Genomic DNA, 25,000 nt, shown 5'->3' with positions numbered 1-25,000 from the left:
GACATATGTATATGTATATGTATTAGAGATAATTTTAAATGTTCATATTTATTGATATATAAAAACATATACTTATATTTTTTATTAATTTCTATGCATACATATAAGTATTTAAACTTTTATAAATAGAAGATTATGAATTCTCTTAATTCATTAAGCTTTTATGAAATATATTTTTTTAAAGTTTTAATTTGCACGAATTTTTTCAAAGATAGTATTGTCTATACTCAATATATTTTTTTTAAAATATAAAAAGTAAATATATATATATATATACATATATTACATATATTACATATATTACATATATTTATTTATGCACATATATATACTCTATACATCTTATAACAAAAGAAACAAAAAAAAAAATTCATAAATCTTAATTTTTATTAGTTTTTGTGTAAGTTCAAATTTTATTTTTTCATATTATATATATTATATATATATATATATATATATATATGTATGCAATTAATAATTGTAAATTCAAATTTCTTTTTCCTCTTTTTTCTTGTCATTTTTTTTTTTTTTTTTTTTTTTGAGTTTATGATTATTTAATTAAATAAAAGAGAATATAATAAATATAATATATGTTTTGTTTGATATATTGTATGTTTGTTTATACGTATATATTTATATAAATATATATATTCATATTTATTTATTAATTTATGTATGCATATATAAAATTGTGTACCTCCTTTTTTTTTTTTTTTTTTTTTTTTTATAAACATATATTTTTGTATATGCTCATTATCTTATAAGAAATAAAAATATTTGTGTACATATACAAATCAGATTATTCTTTGAACGATATTTGTCCAAATATATACAAATATAAACATAAATAAATTTATTTCTTTTTATTTTTATCTTATTATTTATTTTTTTTTTTTGTTTATAACCAATTCGCACAGAAAAGAGAAAAGTAGTACAAAGGATCATTTAAAAGATCGCACCAAAAAAAAAAAAAAAAAAAAAAAAAAAAAAAAAAAAAAAAAATACGTTTATAAATACATATATATATACATATATATATATATATATATTTATTTATTTATTTATTTATTTATTTTATTTTTTTTTTTTTTTAATATTTATTGTTAATCATTCCAGTTGTTATAATGGAATATCAACTAAGAGAAATTGATGAATCAGAGAAAGAAATAACTCAACAAAGAAAAAAGAATAGTGTCACTACAAAAAATTTCGATAATTTGTCAAATAGTAATTCTCAAATTACCGAAATGACAAACGAACAAGGTGTGATACCTTTGAGGGAAAAGGATTTAACAATAAATGTTGGGGATAATAGAAATTTAAAAGTAGAAGAATTTATGACTAATTTTATAAGTAATGTTTTTGAAAATAAGAATGCGTTGTTTTTATATTGTAAATATGTTTTATTATTTTATGGAAAAGAATTATTAAATGAAAATAATGTAGAATCTTTAAATTTTGAAATTATTAAAGGAGGGATAACAAATATATTGGTTAAGGTAGAGGATAATATTCATCAGAACAAATATTTGATTAGATTATATGGTCCCAAAACTAGCGAAATTATAAATAGAGAAAGAGAAAAATTGATATCCAATATATTATGTGATAAAAATATTTCAAAAAAAATTTATGTTTTCTTTCCAAATGGTAGAATTGAAGAATTTAAAGATGGTTATGCATTATCAAGAGAAGATATTAAAAATAAAGATTTTCAAAAAGAAATTGCTGAAAATTTAAGAATTTTGCATGATATTCAATTAGATGACACTATATATAAAAAATTACAAGCATTACAAAATATACAAGGAAATCGATCATCCTTTTTATGGAGTACACTATGGAAATATTTTAATACTCTAAAAGAAGAAAGACAAAAAAAGTATTCATTTAATCCTAAAGCTTATATTTTAAAATTAATTGATTTCGATATGTTAGAATCAATCATTACAGAAATTCAAGAATTATGCTGTAAAAAAAATTCACCCGTGGTTCTTTGTCATTGTGATTTGTTATCATCAAATATTATTAAAACAGAAGGATCATCCATATCATTTATAGATTTTGAATACTCATGTCCAATGGAAAGAGCATATGATATTGCTAACCATTTTAATGAATATGCTGGATTCAACTGTGAATGGGATTTAACACCTAATAGATCTGAAGAATACCATTTTATCAAACACTATTTAAAAACAGATGATGAACAACTTATTAATCAACTTATAGATGAAATACAACCTTTCTATGTATGCTCACATATCGTTTGGGGGTTATGGGCATTGTTGCAAGGCCTACATTCAGTTATTGATTTTGATTTTATTAATTATGGTATGACCAGATTGACTGCTGCCTTTTCGGTAAAATTTAGGAGCAAATTGGAAAAAAACTAACTTTTTTTAATGGACAAAAAAATATATGAACATGTTTTACACGTGCATGTGGATGACTGGACATTCCTCATACATACAAATGTATATAATATATATATAGATATATATATATATATATATATATATTTAGATATATATATATTTATATATATTTATATATTTATTTAATTATATATATATATATATATATATTTCCTTCCAATGATGCTAAAAAAATTATGAACAGTTCATTATTTTCCCCCTGTTAATAAAATTTTTATAGCTATCTAGCCAAAAAAAAAAAAAAAAAAAAAAAAAAGGAATAAAAAAATAAAGTATAATATAATGTAATATAATATAATAACCACATTTATATTTATGAACATAAATGGCTATCTATTTGTAATATTAGATACAACCCAAAACACATTTATAAAGATTTTTTCAAACTTTATTTAAATATTCAGAAATTACAAATTAAAAGGAAAAGAAAAAGGAATTTAAAATATTGTCATAGTTTAGAATATGTTTAGTTGTACAAAACAAAATGGAATTATAACTTTCGAAATGTAATCTTTTTTATCTTTTTTTCCTTTACTTTGCTTTGCTTTCCCTTCCCTTCCCTTCCCTATTATTATTTCTTTTTTTTCTTTCTTTTTTTTTGTCGTTGATTTGGATATATATTTTAACATATTATTGTTAGAATATTAAAGAAGAAAAAAATAAATAAATAAAAATATAATTAAAGATAAATATAAATAAGCATATATAAATATATGTATATATAATAATTAAAAATAAACAAAATTTTAATTAAATTAAAAATATATATATATGTGTGTGTGTGTATATATATATATATATATATATAAATTAATGAAAGCATATGCATATATAAATATACATGTATTTATTATTTTATTATTAAACCTATTATACGGGTACTTATTTGATTCTTATAATAGTTTTTTGTGTTTATTTATTTTATCTAATAATTCATCTTTATATATTGTGTTGTTTTATTAATTTAATGAAAATTTTTTACTTTTACTTTTTTTTTTCTTTTTTTTTTTTTTTTATGTCTAAAAATAAACATTATAAAAAAACGTTCAAGGATATAAAATGTATATTTTTCTTGGTTATTTTAAGGTGTGTTGAATATAAAAATAAATAAATATATTATATATATATATATATATATATATATATGTATATGATTTTTTTTTTTTTTTTTTTTTTTTTTTGTGCATAGTTGTATATTAATATATATATATATATTTTTTCATAAATATGTGTAACAAAATATTATGTAAAAATTTTTAATCTATTATTAAGGGTAACTTTTTTTGATCAAATTTGTCGTTCGGATCAAGTTTTTTCTTTTCTTTTTTTCTTTGAATTTCTTTAAGTACTTCTTGATAATATTCTTTTAATTCGTCATTAGAAATGTCGTCAAATTGTTTATAATTTTCATATTCACTTTGATATGGAGTAGATTTTGATGGGGCGAATATATTTTGTTGAATTACATTACATATATCTATATGTTCCCCTTTCTTTGTATTTTGTTCAGCATCTAATTCTGCTTGTTGTAATAATGTTTGTGTATTTTTTTTAACTTGTTCGAAGTATGATTCTTGTACTAAATTATATTTCTTCATATAACTAGATAAGAATAAAATAGGGTCTCTTTTTTTCCATGAAGTTTTTTCTTCTTTGATACGAAGTTCATCTGGATCTGCTAAAGAATGTCCTTTAGCTCGATATGTAATAGCTTCTATAATTATTGGTCCGGATGTTCTATTTCTAATTTGTTGAATTTTCTTTTTGGCTAGTTTATATATAGTAAGAACATCATTTCCATCTACTTTAAAAGTATCTATATTAAAAGCTTTTCCTTTGGAATAATTATTCATAAGATCATCAGATGAGCTTCTAGAACTTTCCATACCTATAGCCCAATTATTATTTTCTATAACAAATATTATTGGTAAGTTGTAAGAAGAAGCAAGATTTAATGATTCAAAGAATTGTCCAATATTAGTAGTACCATCACCTAAGAAACATACTACAACATCTACGTTTTGAGAATTATTCATATGTATCATATTTTCATTTTCTTGTATATAATTATTTTTATTTTTAGTAGATGTAAAAGAGGTATTTTTTGGATTATAGTGAAATTCATTTTTATATAAGATACTATATGCTAATCCAACAGCAATAGGTATTTGTTCACCAATAAAACCAAAACCTCCTATAAAATTATTTTCTTTTGAATAAATATGCATAGAACCACCTTTCCCTTTATTTGTACTACCATAATAATTTCCATATAATTCATTTAATATTTTATGTGCAGGCACACCTTTACTTAGAGCATGAACATGATCTCTATAAGTACTTGTAACAAAATCTGAATTTTTTAAATTTTTAATAATACCTGTACTTACAGCTTCTTGACCATTATATAAATGAACAAAACCATTAACTCGTTTATTATAATATAATTTGGCTACTAAGTTCTCAAAAAGTCGTCCTAAATACATATCTTCATATAAGGTACATATTTCTTCTCTACTAATATTTACATCGGATATATATTCTTCTATATTATTATTTTCCATATATATATTAAATTCAGAATAATTATTTAATTTTTTATCATATGAAAAAACGAAATTATTCTCTTCATTTTTATGTTCATTATCATTTTTTGATTCTAATTTATCTGTATCATTTTTCTTAATTCCCTTTTCTTTTTCTTCTTCATTTATATTTTTGATCAGTACGTTGCCGTGTTTTATGGCACACAATGATTGTACATCTTTTCCTTTTTTTTTATTACTACATGATAAATATAAATTATTATTATAATTGTTACTATGATCAATATTATTATTCTCATGAACATTATTACTATTATTGTTACTCTTCATATTTCTCATTTGAATATTCTCAGCAACCATCTTTCTGCTTAGTTCCACCCCTTTATGTCTCCTTATTCTATTCATATCATTATAAGGATATATTAGATTTTTATTTTTTACAAAAAGCATGTCATTTTTATTCCCTACACATAAAACGTAATTAAAACAATAATAAGGGATGAACCAAAAAATGTTTAACCATATTACTAACAGCATTCTATTGGAAACTTCAAATCATAAGAAAAAAAAAAAAAAAAAATATATATATATATATATATATATTGTATAATTAATTTTGTGGGTGTAGACAGATTTCAATTTTATTTTTTATTGTATATATGATAATTAAAATCTAAACATATGAATTAAATATTTTATTAATCGTTTTTTTATTTCATCGTACAAAAAAGAAGGCTTTATTATAATATATATATATAGTTACATTTAAAAGATGATATTTTATATGATACCAAAAAAAAAAAAAAAAAAAAAAAAAAAAAAAGAATAATAAAAATTCAAATACAAATATAAATATAAATACAAATATAAATGCAAATATAATTACAAATATAAATACATATATATTTACAAATATATATACAAATATACAAAAAAAAAAAAAAATATTTTTTTTGCAAAGTTATTATATATTCTCATATGTGGAAAAAAAAGAAATAATAAAGGATAAGAAGGCACAAATAATACCAAAACATAAAAAAAAAAAAAAAAAAAAAAAAAAAAAAAGGAATGTATAATATTACAAATCAGTAAAAATAGTATTATACTAATAAATAAATTAATACTTTTATACATTTAAATTCCTTTACATATTTTTCTACATTTTAAATTGTTTCTTGTTTTCCTATAAAGAGAGACTACAATAATGATACAAAATAAAACATGTTACCTAAAAAAAAAAAAAAGATACATATTTTACATATATGTAATATATAACAATAGGCACATACATATTTTCATTATTATATATAATTAAATACGTTTCCTTTATTTAAAAAATTGTTCTCCATATATATATATATATATATATGTAATCTTTTTTTTAGATGGTTATATCCCAACAGAAAAAATAATTAAGTGTATTTAATACAACAAAAAAAAAAAAAAAAAAAAAAAAAATACATATATTATTATATATATATATATATATAATAACACCACATAAATATTTATAAACAAAATTATAAATCATTTTATAAAATTTTCTTGTTGTATATTTTGATTTTACTTATTTATTATTATACTATTATTATTTTTTTTTTGCCACATCATCGCCCCTTTTCTATTTTATTTGTTATATATAATATGATAATATATTATATATATGTATGATTATATTATTTTTTTTTTTTTTTTTTTTTTTTTTTTTCTATAAATATAAAAATTATATATTATATATATATATATATATATATATATATTATATTTGAATTTAAAATTGAAACATAAATTTTTTTTTATTTTAAATATCTTATGAAAAAATGATTATTTTATTCAACGAAATTTTATAAAAAGAAATAATAACTATTATATATGTTCGAAAAATTTATAAAATAGAAAAAAATATTCATCAGTATTATTTTATAGAAGAAAATGAATTGTAATTAAAACCCATTTTATTGTTATTTGATATTATTTTATATGAATTCTTAAAAAATATAATAAAGTTGGTTTTTTTTTTTTTTTTTTTTTTTTTTTTTTCCTTATAATAAGAGAAATAAAATAAAAAAATAATAATAAAACATACTTAAACAATTAAAAAAAATAAAGATTAAAGTCAAAAAAAAAAAAAAAAAAAAAAAAAATACCATTAAACAATGGAGCATTCGTCTATGCCCTTATGGTTAAGTAGCTTTGAAGAAGAAATTGACACTTACATTTTTATTTCATCACGTGATAATAAATTATATTTAGGTACATCAGAATATAAAGATATACATAAATACATACATACATACATATATATATATATATATATATATATATATATATATATTTATATATATTTCATTTTAATGTTTAATTTTTGGTAGGTATATTAAGAACTTATGATCAACATGGGAATGTTTTTTTAACTCACTGTGTTGAAAAAATAATCGTTCCTGAAAAAAATTATTTTTCAGACGTATATGTGGGTAAGGTGAAAAATGGTACCTTATTTTTTTTTTTTACAGAATGATATATATATATGTATATATTTTTTTTTTTATATATATTTATTTATCCTTGTATACGTACATTTCATTTTAAACTTGTAGGAAATTTAATTATTAGGGGAGATAATATTGCCTATTTTGGATCTGTAGATGAAGAAAAATATTGTAAAATGTTTGACTATACTATAAAAAATGATAATGATGAGGAACATAATAATATGGATATGATAAAAAATAAAAAAGAATATTCTAGTAGCGAAAATATTATTCTGGTATATAAACCAATTAATCATATATTAAAATTCATACCAGAAAATAATGCTGATTCTTCTATATTCGAAAATTAATTGGTATACATAAACATACACATATGTATATAATATATATATATATATATATATTTACATATATTTATATATTTCTTTTTATGACCTACATTTTTTGTACTCTTTAAATTGAACCCGATCCTTCTACACCTTTCAAAATTGTAACAATTTTGTTTCAATAAATGTCTAACAAGACAATTTTTTTTTTTTTTTTTTTTATGTTATAAAAACATAAGTTATATATATGTATATATATATATATATATATATATATGTTTATTTTATATTTTTTTTGAATTCAAACTATTTCAATAAATTTTATAATATGTTGAAAAATAAGTTTAGCATATAAAAAAAATCAATAAATAATTATAAGAATAATATTATAGCATAAAATATACATACATATTTATATATATGTGTCAAATATTAGGAATGTTTAAAAAAAAAAATTAAAGTACTAATTAAAATTATATGTGGAATATCAACATTATTAATAGCATATATATATATATATATATATATATATATATATATATACATATTATTAATAAAATGTAAAAACAATTTCAATGGTTCAAAACTATTTTTTTATAAAATCTTTTGGTCTCTTCTTTTCCTCCACAAAATAAATACATACAATTAATAAATGAATAAATATCATATATATATATATATATATATATATATATATATATGTGTAACAAAAAAAAAAAATTATATATATTATATACAAATTAGTAAGAATCCTTTGATGAATCGCTTTCTGAGTCGGATAATTCACTCTGCTTATTTTTCATTTCCAATTGAAATTTACACCAATTATACATTTCCCTATATAAAAATAAATAAATAAATAAATATATATATATATATATATATATAATAACATAATAATGTGAATCAAATAATTTAAATGAAAAATATAATATATGAATATAAAAAAAATTACCTGAACACATCCGCTCTCGTTAACTTATCATCCAATTCAATTTCACCACCTTCAAGTGTCTTCCACACAGCTTTATTCTTAAATTTACGAAACAGCTAAAAAAAAAAAATAAAAAAAAAAAATAAAATATATATATATAAATATATATATATATACATATATATATTTATACATTCCGTATAACACTTTTCTTTGGGTGTACCTCAAAATGAGTGTCCTGATTTAACTTGCTTAGAAGCAACTGGAAAGCCAACTTCTCCTCCTCGTTTATACAATATTCCATTTTTTCATGATCTTTGAGTACTTCTTTTTTTTTCTCTTTTTTTTCCTTCTCTTCTTTATCTATATGATACAATTTTCTATTTGGTTTTTGCATGTATTTCTTATGATGTATATCAGAAATAGTATTGGTAATTTGCGTCGAGAGTTCATGTAATTTCATCCAAGTATAACTAGATGGTTTCGATAAAAACAATAAATTATTATGATATAAATATATATCATTATATATATATAATATATTATCATACTTTCGATTTTTCAATTTCTCAATAATACAACGAAAATGAAATGAATGATTATCTTCAATTTGATTTTCTAAGTTCTTAAAATTGGTTTCTATATTTAATATTTTCTCATAAAAATTACGTTTTATATGTATTAAGATTTCATCAAAAAGCTCTAATTTATCTCTTTCTTCTGCATCCATAATTTTATCATAACTTCGTACCTTTTCAATATCTATATCATCTAATAAAACTTTATCTACATTATTCCCTTTTATTAATAAATCCCCTCCTTCTTTTTTTAAATTCTCTTCTTCTTCATCCTCTTTTTTTAATATATCTTCACTATTATTTACAACTTGTTTTTCATTCATATGATTATTACTACCTTTATCTGCATCAATATCAGTAACATTTTCTTTTTTTCTGATTTCTATTTTATTATTATTATTATTATTATTATCAAATTTAATTCTTTTTGTATCTGTAATGGTAATTGTATCATCTATTTTTAAGGTATCTCTCCTTTTTTTTTTTTTCGTTTCTTCTATAGGATAAAAACGAAATTCGCTACTTAATATAATATATGATATAAATGAATATTCATTATCATTTAAATATATTTCACCCCTATTTAAATTTAATTCATTTTTGTTATAATTTGAAATTGCATTTATCATTTCTTCATTATTAAAATCTGTATGGACATCACCACCCTCATGAATATTTTTCTCACCATCACCCTTAAGATAATTATTATTTATATTATTATTATCAAAATTTTCCACCTTTTTGTCCTCTTCATCATCATATCTATTACAATTACTTTCATTCGTATTATATTCCCTATCTTCATTATTGTTTTCTTCATGTGCAACCGGGATATTATTTTCTTGGGTATTATTACCAAAATTTACAATTTTACTAAAACATTTTGTAAAGAATGATGAGTTATTTTCATTAACATTAGACACAACAGACGCTTCGCCAAGGTTGTCTTTTTCTTCTGATGATTTTTGTTCATCGCTAGCATTTATACATGATGAATCACTTTCATTTTTGTCTAGGTTATTATCAGCCATATTTTCATCATAACAACGTTTATTTTTAGTATATTTATCTTTTTTTAAATATTGTAATATTTATGCACTTTATTAATTTTTTAAAATGTATCAATTATATCAACCTATTCTATTTCATCTTTTGTTTTATTTCATGAATATATGTTGATTTCAAACACTATTCATTAAATATTATATATATAAATGTATATATATATATATATATATATATGTGCATATATATCAGGCTTCTTATATGTAGCTATTTTTTTTTTTTTTCTTATATTTTTACCTGACTTGTTCAGAATATTTTAGAAATTCGCTGTATAAGAATATTTTTCATATTAAAAATTAGTATGCACAGAAATGTATATATATAACTTAATAAAAAAAAAAAAAAAAAAAATTATATAATTACAAAAATATATATTTATTTAGTTTTACAACAATTAAAGAATTTTACAAAAAATGTGGCATTTGTATTATTCTTCGAATTGGTTATAAAATTGTGATAAATATAAATAAAAATATAGATAAATAAATAAATATATATATATATATATATATATATATATATATATATATTGAAACAACTTTTTAATAAAATATCAAAATGTAGGAGAATTTTCTCTTTGGTTGCTTCTCTTTTTTTTTTTTTTTTTTTTTTTTTTTTTATTAATCTTTTATTCTTTTTTCAATTGGTTATCATTATATTAACTTGTAAAATTTTTATAAATGAGAAGTTTCTAACAAATGATAATTAAAAAAAGAAGAGAAAAAAAAGAGAATTATTTCAAAAGTAAAAAATATGTAAACATTTTATATTTATAATTAAAAGAAGTATATATATAATATATATAATGATCTATTAAAAAAAAAAATATATATATATATATATTATATATTTTTTTCTTTTTATATTATGTATATTGAACAATGTACTTTAAAACAAAAACAGAAAAAAGGAAAGATTATATAATTTGAAAAAATATATAAATTATTTAAAAAATTGACAATATAAATATATATTTCAAATACTTTTTTTTTCCTTCCTTCTGTTTTTTTTTTTTTTGGAATATTTTATATATTTATTTGTGTAATGTTTCATTAAATATTTTAAATTCCAAAAAAAAAAAAAAAAAAAAAAAAAAGATCTTTAAAATATGTAAAATAAATTTTTAATTTTATAAGGTTTATAATATATATATATATATATATATATAATATAATAATTATATAAAATATTTTATTATAATCTTTAATATTTATGGTACTACTTCATAAAATGCCCCAAAAAAAATTCCAGGTAGTTTATATATATATATATATTATAAAAATAAATATATATACTGTATATTATATATTAATATATTAAATACCTCCTATTATAATGTTGTAAGTTTTTTAAAATAATTAGGTTATTATAAAAATAAAATATATAATTATTTTATTATTATTTTTTATTTTTTTTTTTTTTTTTATCCTTTTAATTCTTTTATACACCTTTGCGTATTTTTAAAATTCAACCAAAAATAAAAATATATTCATTTCTTTTTTTTTTTTTTTGTTTATATTAAAAAAATATATATATATGATTATCATCAATTCAGTTATAGGAAAATGATATAAATAAAGGAAAAGATTTAAAAAAATAAAAAATAAAAAATAAAAAATAGAATAATAGCAACAATAATAATAATAATAGCAATAATAATAATAATAATGTTATAAAATTTAATATAATATAATATAATTATTATGTCATATTATTTTTATTCATGTTATAAAATAATGGTTATAAATAAAATGTTATTAAAATATATCAAAATGTTATTATCCCTTATAAATGTATTTTTTTTTTTTTATAATGTATAGTATTATTTTCTTTGATCTTTTTATTTTTTAATTTATAAATATATATATATATATATATATAGATATATTTTTTTGTAATAATATTATTAAACTTATAAAAAAATAATAATTTATTTGGTTTGGATAATATATAAATTTCAATTCACCTTTCAAAGAAAAAAAAAATATATACATATATATATATATATATATATATATATATAATTACCTTCTTTTCCTTTGGGAAATATAATATTATGAAATGTTGACGATATCACATTTACTATATATTATTATTATATATATTTTATATGTATATAATAAATGGATAGTATTCCCTTTAGTGTAATTGTTTTTTTTTTTTTTTTTTAAGGGAAATTTAAAAATAAAATAAAATAAGAAAGCATTCAATTTAAAAAATTGTTAGAAATATATTTTTTCTTTAATTTTTAAAAAAAAATTTAAGTGTACATTCCATTTTAGTTTACGAAAGAGGAAAGGTTATTAACAGCAAAATGGAAAAGCATATGTTATTATATTTTATTTTTTCCTTTTATATTTTATAATATATTTTTTGTGTTTATTTTATTTTTCTTTATAAGACAAAAAGAAAAAAATATATATATAAAAAAATATATAAAAAAATAATATTATTTCGTATTTATACCATATATTATATATATATATATAATATATATGTAATAGTTATTTTTGAATAGTTAAATTAATATATTACCTTTATAGATGTATTATTAAAAAATATATGCGTGCACTAATATTTCATATGCATTATATGAATTTATGATGATTTTATTTATTTTTTTTTTTTAAATAAAAACAGAAATATATAATATATATATATAAAATATATATATTATTATGTCTAATTTGTTTATTATTGTATATTTCTATAATATTATTTTAAAAAATAGGACTTTTAAAATGAACAAAAGATATATTAATAAAACATAATATTATACATATATATATTTATTTATATATATATATATATATATTTTTTTTTTTTTTTTGAAGATAAAAAAAAAAGAAAAATATGTGTAATGTATAATTAAAAATATTTTTAGTACTTGAATTATATAAATCATATATTGAATATACCAAGATGATATCCAAGAAGGCGATTGATGAATTTTTACTTTATATTGGTAAAGGATAAAAGAATATAAAATTATGTGTAAATTTATATATGTACATATATTATAAATATATGATGAAATTATCTTATTTTTTATATTATTATATTTTTCTTTTTAATTAGCGCAGAAGATGCAAATGTAGAAACCGCTTTGTATTACTTAGAGGTAAAAAGAGATATAAAAAATGAATAAATAAAAATAAATGTGTGGCATAAGATATTGCCTTTGTTCTATATTTTTTCCTTCATATAGCATAAAAAAGAAAAATATATATATATATATATATATATATGAATAACAATTATGTTTTTATATTTTTTCAGATGTGTAATGGTAATGTTGAGGACTCTTTAAAGTTATACTATGATATTAATGGTGATAACATGATACCAAATAAACCATATGATAATAATAATAAAATTATGACTGAAGAAGAAAAATCAGTACAAAGTAATATGTACCAAACTAATACAGAAACAACAAATGATAAGAAAAAAAATATTTGTCCCCCTTGTGATGATTATGTTAGGGCTCCTGACAAACATTTTAGCCAAGCGTTAATTAATGATATGGATGATTCAAATTTCTATCCATATAATAATACAAATAAAAAAAGTAATAAATCAAAAATTCAGCTAGGTGATACTTTTCAAAAGCTTTTTTCTCCTCCTGAATCTTTAATATGTTCCTTATCGTTTGAAGAGGTTAGAAAAAAGTCTAAACAAGAAAATAAATTCATATTAGTAAATATACAAAATACAGAATTTGAGTCTTTGAGATTAAATAGGGATATATGGAATAATGACGTTATACAACAAATTATAAAAACGTCTTTCATATTGTGGTTGCGATATGAATATGACCAAGATGCAGCACTGTTTATGAACACCTACAAGGTAACAAATATATATATATATATATATATATATATATATATAAATATATTAGCCTAAAGAATTATCCATAAAGGTGATATTCTCACATTTGTATATATCTATCTATATATATATATATATTTATTCATTCATTCATTTTTATAATATTAGGTACATAAGTTACCATATTTATGCGTTTTGTGTAAAAGAACTGGTAGACAATTAAAAGTTTGGAATATACGAAATTTTCAAGATCCCATATGTGCCCAATCCCAGTTATATGAATTTATTGAAATGATGGAGATTAAAAGTAACTCCCGTAATATAAAGGATATAACGACGAGTTCTAAAAATATAAGCACAAATATTCTTGATACAACAACAACAACTACTACTACTACTACCACAACAACTAATATTAATATTAATAATAATAATAATTATGGTGATCGTGATGATCATGGTGATGATCATATGCTTCATAATATAAATAATAAAAATATAGATACTTTGAAGGAACCATATAGAAATATTCCACCTTCTGGATATGATAAAAATAAATTATTATACCCTGAAACAACGCATCAAATATTACAAGAGGAAAAAAAAGATAGTATACATAATTTTAATAACAATTCATATAATAATCCAAATTTAAAAGAAACAGAAAGTGAGGACAAAAAAACACCAGATGTTGTTGAAGAATACAATACCATAAATAATGAATTGTCTCAATTGCACAAATTAAGAATGCAAAGATTTCAAAAAAAAAATTAACCAAAAATTAATAATACATATATAAAAATATGTAAATATATAAATATATACATATATATATATATATATATATATATATATATATTATGTGTGTGTTATATATATTTTTAAATTCGTATTCTCAATTTTTTTTTTTTTTTTAATAATATGTTAAATCATGGTATATTATAAAATATATATATATATATATATATATATATATATATATACATTATGTATATCATTTATGTATACTTTTTTTTTAATTTTTATTTTTCCCCCAAAAAAAAAAAAAAAAAAACATATTTATGATTTGTATTATTGAATAATTACTCATATTTATATATAAGAGATACACTACAAAAAAAATAAAATAAGAAGGCCATTTTTATGAATAAAGAAAATTAATCATCTTTATTAAAAAAAAAATATATATGTTATATGTATTATATGTATATATAAATATATTACATATTATAATATATATATATAATAATATATATTTATTATTATATATATATTTTTTCTTTTCCCCCTAATGTATAACCTATATAATATATATATAATATATATATATATATATATATATATATATATATATATATATAATATATCTTCTGTTTAAAAAATCACTTTTGATGTTTTTTTTTTTTTTTTTTTTTAAAGTGTATAATTATATATATTATCCCTTCATGCTATAAATAATGCTTAATTATATAATTGAAAAAAGTTGTTTAAATTTTATGAAATGCTAATTTTTTTTTTTTTTTTTTTTTTATGCATATGAAACAAAGATTAGTTAACTTTTATGTGGTTATAATAATATATTATATATATATATATATATTTATATATATACATTGTTTTAGAAATATTTAAAAGAGGAATTATAATTTTATATGAATAAAAATTCATGTCAGAATAAAAATATATTTGTCAATAGTATTAAATTTTTGTCAACAAATAATATCTTTGTTATAATATCTTATTTTGTCATTAAAAATATATTTTTTTCCGTAATTATAAATAATAATAATAATAATATATATATATATATATATATTATATATATATATATATAACATTTATATTTATTTATAAAAACATTTCTTGCCTCTCTTTTTTTTTTTTTTTTTTTTTTTTTGTAAATAATGTACCCTTTAATATCAAAAACAGAAGGAAGAAGGGAATATGGAGAAATCACAAAAAATACGATCCTTTAATTTGCTTTTTTTAGAGGAGGATGAGGAATACATTGATGACATGTTAATAACGATGAAAACAAAGAAAGAAAAGCATGATAATAAAAATAGCAGTATTAATAATAATACAAATGAAAAGTGTACTTTTATTTATGTTGAATTAAAGGGTCGATTAAGACTTTGCTCGAAATCATTAATTTTTGAAGCGTATGATGTTGATGAGGAAGTACTTAAGTTTCCTTTTAAAAAATTAGAGAATGTAAAATTAGGAATATTTAAAAATGAAATTATAATTAAGACATGTGAAGTGATACGAATTAAAACTATTATACATAATAAGAAAACCAGATGTATATCACAATTTAGTTATGAAAGAAAATATAAGAAAAACATAAACGTGTTAAATAATTTATATAATGAATATTATGATGAATATAAAACCATTGATAATAATAATATAGATGAAAAAATACATATATTTGAAAAATTATTAAATAATTTTGATGATTTTTTAGACCTAAACAAATCTTATAATAATAAACATGTATTTGTGGATGATACGAAAAAAGAAAATATAAATAATACACATGTAAATTCAGATGAAGAAAAAAAAAAAAAAAATATAAAAATGCAAAACGAAAAAAATGATTCTATTTTTCTAAATACGCATATGAGTGATGCTATAGGTAACAAAGTAGAGTGTGACCATAACAATAATAATAATAATAATAATAAAAATAATGATGATGATAGGAATCAAAATATACAAACACAAAATAAAAATAATGATAATAAAAAAAAAAGCCAAGATAATGATAAAGGTAATGTTTGTAATAATGAACCTCCTTTTGATAGAGATCAGATAAATTACCAAACAAAAGGAATGTCAATAAATTCAGAAAGTTCAACAGAAAAAGAAAAAAGTTTTGTGTACATTTTTTCTTGTGAGAACTCAACAATGCTTATGAAAAAAATGAAACATATCTATGAGTTGATAATAAAAATAAAGACAGCAATGATCATTAATGAAAAACAAATGGATATTTTGATAAAAGAAAAGAAAAGTAAATATAAATCGGGAAATAAAGAACGAGCTGAAGAGATGATAAATAAAAATAACAATATTATGATTAATGGTAATAGTAATAGTAATAGTAATAATAATAGTAATAATAATAGGAATGTATTTAAATCAGATAATATAAAGGATAATAATTATAATAAAGATATAAAAAAAATAGATGAGAATAAAATGAATGAATACTGTACAAATAATAGTGTTGTAAAAAATAAAGAATTAAATTTGGATAAATATATAGAAAGTATTATGGATAAATTAAAAGAGAATGTAAAATTTGATATTAGCAGTATAAATATCCATGAGAAAATTATTACAAATCGAATTGATGGTTTTTGGGTTTATAAAGTATCTCCTTTATTAAAAGTAAAAGGTATTTTAAATATTACTAATAAATATATATATTTCCAGCCACATCCAAATTTTACAAATAAGAAAGAAAAGAAATGGAGTGTTGAAAAGATTTTACATGTATTTAAAAGAATAATAACGATGAAACCTAATGCTTTGGAAATAATTTTTGAAAATGAGAAAAGGAAAAAATATGATTCTTTATATATAGAATTTTTATCATATGATGATAGAGAAATAATAATACATATATTGAAAAGATTAAAATCTGAATGTTTTTTTATTGAAGAAAATAAAGATTTTGTGTATGTAGTACAAGAGAAATGGTCTCAAGGATATATAAGTAATTATATATATTTAGATTTTTTGAATTGTATTGGTGGTAGAAGTCGAAAAGATTTTTCTCAGTATCCTATATATCCATGGGTTATTTCAAGTTATACAACTAATGAGAAACTTGAATATGATAATAAAGAAATATATCGTGATTTATCAAAACCAGTTGGTTGTTTAAATAAAAATCGCTTAAATTCATTAATAGAAAAAATGCATGATCATGATTATTTTTATGGTTCTCATTATTCTACCTTAGCATATGTTGTATATTTTTTAATTAGATTGTATCCGGAATGTCAATTAAAATTACAGAGTGGAAAATTTGATACAATATCAAGAATGTTTTTATCTCTTGAAAGTACTTATCATACAGCGTTGAATGCAAATTCCTCTTTTATAGAATTGATTCCAGAATTTTATGAAGATGATGAAAGCTTTTTAAAAAATTATTTAAATATTATAACAAATGAAGGTAATATAAATGATGTTATATTACCAAAATGGTGTTCTAGTCCTAAGGAATTTTTAATTTTTATGAAAAACGCATTAGAAAGTAATTATGTGAATCAAAATATAAATTCTTGGATAGATCTAATTTTTGGTTATAAACAAAATGGTCATAATGCAAAAGAATGTTTTAATTTATTTCATCCTTTAACATACATGCATTCGATTTTAAATGAAAAGTTATCTAGAGATTATAATAATAAAGATAATTATGAAAGATATAATGCAGAACAAGAAAACACTTTTGAACAGAATTTTAATCAAAACATTAAAGATTTAATTACTACTATGTCATCCAAAGCTTTGAAAACTCAACTTCATGAATTCGGACAGTGTCCTTATCAAATATTTAAACAACCTCATGTATCCAAGAAGGAAGTGTATACTTTTGTTTATAATGAAAAAATATCCAATTTTTTTTGGTATTATTCTGATGTAATAAATCAATTGTTGAGGGAAGAAATAATCAAAAAAAAAAAAAAAAAAAATAATATTAATAGTAATAATAATAATAATAATAAAATGAAAAAAAAAAAATATAATCATAATATTGCAAAGGTTTATGGGGCAAATAAGATAAGCATGGAGAAGCGTTATAGTGAGGATGGTTCTTTGGTTCATTATGATTATGAAGAGGAGGACGTGATAAATGGTAATATGGGATATGATATGGATGATATGGAAGATATGGATGATATGGATGACATGAATGATATGGATAATATGGATAATATGGATAATATGGATAATATGGATAATATGAATAATATGGAAGATAATACCCAAAATAATACCCAAAATATGTTTGATGATGACGATGTGATTGATGCTAACCGTGCAGCGAGGAGGTGTCCTTTCCCATACAACACATCTTCAGAGAAACAAAGGAATATTTTGGTTGAATCTAAAAACTTGAAGTATGAAAATATAAATAAAAAAACAAAGGATGAAGAATATTGTGATTATTTTAAAAGATATAATTGGACTTTACATAGAGCAGAAACGTTTTCCTCATGTAAAATAAGAGGAATAGCTAGTACTTCTGAACATAGTTGTTTTTCTTGTAATAATGGGTATATAAAATTAATAACACATAAAGATTTATTGAATTGTAATATAAAAAATAATAATAATTTTATTTCCTTAAAAATAAGTGATGATAATTTTTCTTGTATAAATAATTTTGAAAATAATTATATCTTAGGAACATCTACTGGTAAGATTGTGTTTATAAATCCGAAGAGTATATTACATATAGATAATAAAAAAAAAAATAGAACATGTGATAAAAATAAAATAGATATAAAACAAAAAGGAAAAAATCAAAATACAAATGAAGAGATAATTAAAAATAATAATGTATTATTTACTAATTATAATAATGAGGATGAGAAAAATATCTTTAGTGATGACTTTTCTGATGAAATATTTAATTTTTATAGTAACGAATCAAGTGATTTTTTATTTAGTTCTTTTGAAGATATATTTTATGAAAAGCATGAGAATATATATGATAATGTAAATAGTAAGGAAGATAAAAGTTTATTTTTTAATAATAATAATAATAATAATAATAATAATAATATATATAGTCAACTTATATCTAAAAAAATACATAATGATACAATTAACAGCATTAGTTATAGCTATAATTATATAGCAACAGGTTCATCTGATGAAACCATAGAATTAATAAATGCGGACACAAACTTTGATATTGTACAAGTTTATGATAATTTTGATGATAAAGTTAGATATGTACAATTAAAAAATAAATTATTATTTGCCATATCAAATGATTTAAAACTTTTTGATATTAGAGTTGGTAAAAAGAATATATATCTTAATAATATAAATAATTTTAATAGTTATAATAAATTATTTATTAATGTATCAAATCATAATAGGGGTGCAAAAAAAAATATGGAATTTGCTAGAAAGAGGGTCTATAAAAATGTACATGGTAATGACAATATGATGTGTGGTAATAATAATATAATGTGTGGTAATAATAATATAATGTGTGGTAATAACAATATGATGTGTGGTAATAACAATATAATGTGTGGTAATAACAATATAATGTGTGGTAATAATAGTATGATGTGTGGAAATAATAAGAATAATTTCATATGTGGGCCATATCAAGATAATTATGTATATGTAAATTATTTAAACAAACAATTCCTTTTTGAAAAAAAAATAAAAAAAAATGTTCACCCTAATTTTAGTAAGAATCAACCGAATATTATACATGCATGTCTTATTAATGATTATAATATATTATGTGTAGATGAAAAGGATTATTTATATTTTTATGATATACGAAATGAGAAGTGGCATAATATCCTATCGACCTCATCATCAATGGGAAATATAAAAAATAATAACAAATATAATTCAAAAAAGAAAAGAAATTATAAAATAGTTTCTGCTGCTTGTAATAAACAACGTTTATGTTTAGTAAATAATGATGGACATGTTTTTTATGAACATATGAATTTTTGTGATAATAATAATATATTATCAAAAACAAATTTTTTCCCAAGGATCTCATTAATAACAACAAAATATATAACATTCTTTAATCATTTTGATGATATAAATAATATGAATAATGATTATATTTTATTTATAAGTGAAGATGCACAAATGGAAATATACAAAAAGGGAAACTAATAATTTATAAAAAAACAAACATATATATAAATATATATATATATATTATAAAAATATACTTATATTTTTTAAAGACATACCTATATATTATAAAACGTATTAAGATATATATATATAATCATTATTAACCTCCCTATTTTGTAAAAAAAATAAACATATTCATAATATACTTTTTCTTAATTATTAAGTAGAAAACATTTTGTTTTTAAAAATTGATTTTATTTATATTTTTATGTATTTCATGCGAATGATTAATATTTGACATTTCTGGTTAAATAATCATATGATACAAAATAAAACGGTTTCATGAAAAAATAAAATAAAAAAAAAGAATAAAAAATAATAAATTTATGATACATAAAATTATAATTTTTCATATAAATTTATTACACATAAAAAAAAAAAAAAGCCTTTTGAATTAAATGAAAGTCCAAAAGGTAATAAAAAATAAAATATATATAATGAAACATTATTTTTTTTTCCACATAGTATTAAATATAAATATATATATATAACAAACTTAACGTGTTATTATGTAAATAATATATACATGTGTATATATATATATATATATTTTTTTTTTTTTATGAATTTGTAAAAATAAATGTTGTTTATGTTTTTTCTTCACTTTATTTTTTTTTTCACCTTTGTAAATATAAAATACATATGTTCATTTATGCTACTTTTTTTTTTTTTTTTTTGTAATTTCGAATAGTTAGAAAAATTATTGAATATATTACTAGGAATAAAAATAGAGAAAAGGATAATACGTAAAAAATAAAAATGGTCTTTTTTAATTTTAGTCTGTCCTCAAATCTGCATCAAAAAAATAAAATATATAAACATATATATATATATATATATATATATTCATACGTATGGTGTATATTTTTTTTTTTTTTTTTTTTTTTCTTTTTACTTGTTTATTATTAATATAGAATCTGCAAAGTAGTATAGGGCATTTATGAGGGCAGTGATTTCGTTCCGTTCAAGTGAGCCAATATGTTCGTCACTCACTCCTTCCTAAAAAAAAAAAAAAAAAAAAAATAAAAATAAAACAAAATAAAATAAAATAAAAAAATGATATATATATATATATATATTTAACACATTTTAAATAAAGTAATTAAAACAATGAGACAGTTTATAAATATTGTAAGACATATACCATATGTAGGTATACAAATAACATGCACACATAAACATATACAATCTTTTTTTTTTCCTTTCTTACCACAAGTGCTATTTGCAATGCTGTTGTTTTTAACTTCCCATGTAGCCTACATTTAACACAAGGTACACAATCAAGAATATTTGTTATGTTCATAAATTTTGATAATATATCTTTTCCATGTTGTGGAAAAAGAGGTTCCAGAAATTCTTTTGAGGAACAGGAATGATAAAAATTTTCTAATAGGTCATCTAATAGTCTCACTGCTTCTTTATCATTCTGTTCATAGCCTAAAAAAAAAAAAAAAAAAAAAAAAAAAAAAAAAAAAAAAAAAAAAAAAAAAAAAAAAAAAAAAAAAAAAAAAAAAAAAAAATATATAAATATAAATATATATATATATACATATACACATCTTTATCTTTATGTTTCTCTTTCTCTTTCATTTTAAACGAACCTGAATTACATTTACATTGTTTAAATAAGGACTTAAGACGGCACATAGACCTTAACAAAATTGCAAAAGTAAAATATAAGTTTTCTATTCTTTCTGGATATAGACCTATTTTTTCTTTAAAAAAAGTCACACTATAATCATAATTTAGATTTTTAAAATAATCATTATTAAATTTATTATTTATCTGGATTTCACCAAATAGAAAATCGTTCTTTAAATAAAAATATTCTGATGACAAAACAGCAATATTGGATTGCATTCCAGAAATTATTTTATAGAAACTGTTCATTTCTTCACATTCACTTTTTTCATTCTGAAAACAATTTTCTTTGTAAATCATATTCCTTTAAAGGGGTCAAAAAAAAAAAAAAAAAATAAATAAATAAATAAAAAATATAAATAAATATAAATATAAATAAATATAAATATAAATAAATATAAATAAATATAAATACAAATAAATATAAATATAAATAAATAAATAATAATTTGAACATATTTAATATATATATATATATTATGTGTATATATTTATTTCCCCCTTTGTGTAACAAACTATTTTTTTTCATTTAATTATTTTCTTACCATATATTTCTACCCTCATATGCTGTAAAGGATGGAGAATTATAAACAAGATCTACATAAGATATAAATCCTTCATTTGAAGGTGCATATATTCCTAAAATATCTTTATACAATTTACTTTCTATAAAAGTTTTTTTTAGATCTTCATTTGTCATTTTATTTTCTATAATTTCGATTTCATTAGTTCTAAAATTATATGGTATTTCATCTTGTTCACATTCACAAACACTACATTTTTTTATTTCTTTACATTTTTCATTACCTTTTAAAAATACTTTACATGATAAATGTAAATTAACTTTGAATATTCTAAAATAATCTTTTTGTTTTAATTCTTTTAATATAGGATATGCTCTGTATGCATCTTTTTCAATATCCCTTACATGTAATCCTAATAATTTTTCATTATTTAAATAACTTTCAGGGTATTGTACTTCAAAAATATTAAAATACAATAAAATATTTTCAAACTTATTTCTTAAATGCTCAGTAATATATAAATCACCTATTTTCTTCCCTTTTAAAAATAAAATAACATATATTATTAAGGATAAAAATACTGGTATTAAGCAAATTTTCATTTTATCAAAAAAAAAAAATAAAAATAAAATAAAATAAAATAAATAATAAAATAAAATAACACAACAATATAACAATATAACAATATATATAAAATGCACAATTTATGCGAAATATATAAATGATATATTCCTTTTGTGTAAAACATAAATGTATAAAATGGGTAAATTTATTAAATGTGTAAATTTATAAAATGTACATTATGTATATATATATATATATATATATATATAACTTGAATCACGTCAAAAAAATATAAAATGTTTTATAAAAAGAAATAACCATGCATATACATATATATATTAATAAATGAATGTCGCTGTTTATTTTGTGATCATGTTTATTTTACAAGTATGTTGATATTAAATATATATAATTATAAATACTGTTGTCCAATAAATAAACAAACAAATAAATAAATATATATATATATATGTATGTATATACGTTTGTTTGCTCGCATATTATTTCATATATATTTTATTTTATTTTATTTCATTTTATTTTATTTATTTATTTATTTATTTTCATTTTTATCTTCCCCTTTATATATACAATCGTTTAACATTGTAAAAATATATATTCTTGTAACTATTTGTAATCTTAATTGTTTTCTTTAATTTTTTTGCAAAAGGGAAAAAAAGCAAGAACATTTTTAAACATACATACATACATACCAAATAGTATAAATAAGAAGATTAAAATATAATATATAAAAATATATTTTACATTTATATGTACAAAAAAAATAATACTAATAATAATAATAAAAATAAAAAATAAATAAATAAGAAAACAAATATATATACTGTAGCATATGATAAGTAATATTATGTTATGATATCTGGTATTTACAAGAATAAGACATAAATATATATATATATATATATAATATAAAAAGGATAAAAAAAAAATATATGTATGTATATATATATATATATATATATATATACAATATATTTTTGTGAAAACAAAAAAAAAAAAAATGTGTGAAAATACAAAAAAAAAAAAAAAAAAAAAAACAAACCTAAAACAAAATTATGTATATTTTAAAAATTTATAGTATACAAACCAGATAAGCATAATGGGAAA

General features: G+C 18.7%; 7 protein-coding genes across 7 annotated transcripts; 4 read left to right on the top strand and 3 right to left on the bottom strand.

Annotated features, from left to right (window-relative positions):
* Window positions 1-1,124: 1,124 nt before the first annotated feature.
* PF3D7_1124600 (ethanolamine kinase) lies at window positions 1,125-2,396 on the top strand (the record flags this gene model as incomplete). The annotated part of the gene is made up of 1 exon (XM_001347892.1): window positions 1,125-2,396. One exon carries the CDS (start codon window positions 1,125-1,127, stop codon window positions 2,394-2,396), a length of 1,272 nt encoding a protein of 423 aa, XP_001347928.1.
* Window positions 2,397-3,694: 1,298 nt separating this feature from the next.
* Window positions 3,695-5,521, bottom strand: PF3D7_1124500 (pyruvate dehydrogenase E1 component subunit alpha; the record flags this gene model as incomplete). Its single annotated transcript, XM_001347891.1, has 1 exon — window positions 3,695-5,521. One exon carries the CDS (start codon window positions 5,519-5,521, stop codon window positions 3,695-3,697), a length of 1,827 nt encoding a protein of 608 aa, XP_001347927.1.
* Window positions 5,522-7,140: 1,619 nt separating this feature from the next.
* On the top strand, window positions 7,141-7,826 carry PF3D7_1124400 (U6 snRNA-associated Sm-like protein LSm1, putative; the record flags this gene model as incomplete). The annotated part of the gene is made up of 3 exons (XM_001347890.2): window positions 7,141-7,237; window positions 7,357-7,458; window positions 7,582-7,826. The coding sequence occupies 3 exons, from the start codon at window positions 7,141-7,143 to the stop codon at window positions 7,824-7,826; spliced, it is 444 nt and encodes a 147-aa protein (XP_001347926.2).
* A 716-nt stretch (window positions 7,827-8,542) lies between these two features.
* PF3D7_1124300 (conserved protein, unknown function) lies at window positions 8,543-10,345 on the bottom strand (the record flags this gene model as incomplete). The annotated part of the gene is made up of 3 exons (XM_001347889.1): window positions 8,543-8,639; window positions 8,758-8,852; window positions 8,960-10,345. 3 exons carry the CDS (start codon window positions 10,343-10,345, stop codon window positions 8,543-8,545), a joined length of 1,578 nt encoding a protein of 525 aa, XP_001347925.1.
* Window positions 10,346-13,301: 2,956 nt separating this feature from the next.
* PF3D7_1124200 (thioredoxin-like protein, putative) lies at window positions 13,302-14,987 on the top strand (the record flags this gene model as incomplete). Its single annotated transcript, XM_024473318.1, has 4 exons — window positions 13,302-13,344; window positions 13,463-13,500; window positions 13,659-14,231; window positions 14,382-14,987. The coding sequence occupies 4 exons, from the start codon at window positions 13,302-13,304 to the stop codon at window positions 14,985-14,987; spliced, it is 1,260 nt and encodes a 419-aa protein (XP_024329125.1).
* A 1,170-nt stretch (window positions 14,988-16,157) lies between these two features.
* PF3D7_1124100 (BEACH domain-containing protein, putative) lies at window positions 16,158-21,119 on the top strand (the record flags this gene model as incomplete). The annotated part of the gene is made up of 1 exon (XM_001347887.1): window positions 16,158-21,119. One exon carries the CDS (start codon window positions 16,158-16,160, stop codon window positions 21,117-21,119), a length of 4,962 nt encoding a protein of 1,653 aa, XP_001347923.1.
* A 674-nt stretch (window positions 21,120-21,793) lies between these two features.
* On the bottom strand, window positions 21,794-23,910 carry PF3D7_1124000 (endoplasmic reticulum oxidoreductin, putative; the record flags this gene model as incomplete). The annotated part of the gene is made up of 5 exons (XM_001347886.2): window positions 21,794-21,935; window positions 22,039-22,142; window positions 22,354-22,580; window positions 22,745-23,088; window positions 23,330-23,910. 5 exons carry the CDS (start codon window positions 23,908-23,910, stop codon window positions 21,794-21,796), a joined length of 1,398 nt encoding a protein of 465 aa, XP_001347922.2.
* Between the last annotated feature and the right edge of the window lie 1,090 nt (window positions 23,911-25,000).

This window comes from Plasmodium falciparum (assembly GCF_000002765.6).
Source record: "Plasmodium falciparum 3D7 genome assembly, chromosome: 11".
Taxonomy (NCBI): Eukaryota; Apicomplexa; class Aconoidasida; order Haemosporida; family Plasmodiidae; genus Plasmodium; species Plasmodium falciparum.
Note: the sequence above shows the minus strand (reverse complement) of the source record. Positions and strands in the feature narration are given on the sequence as shown.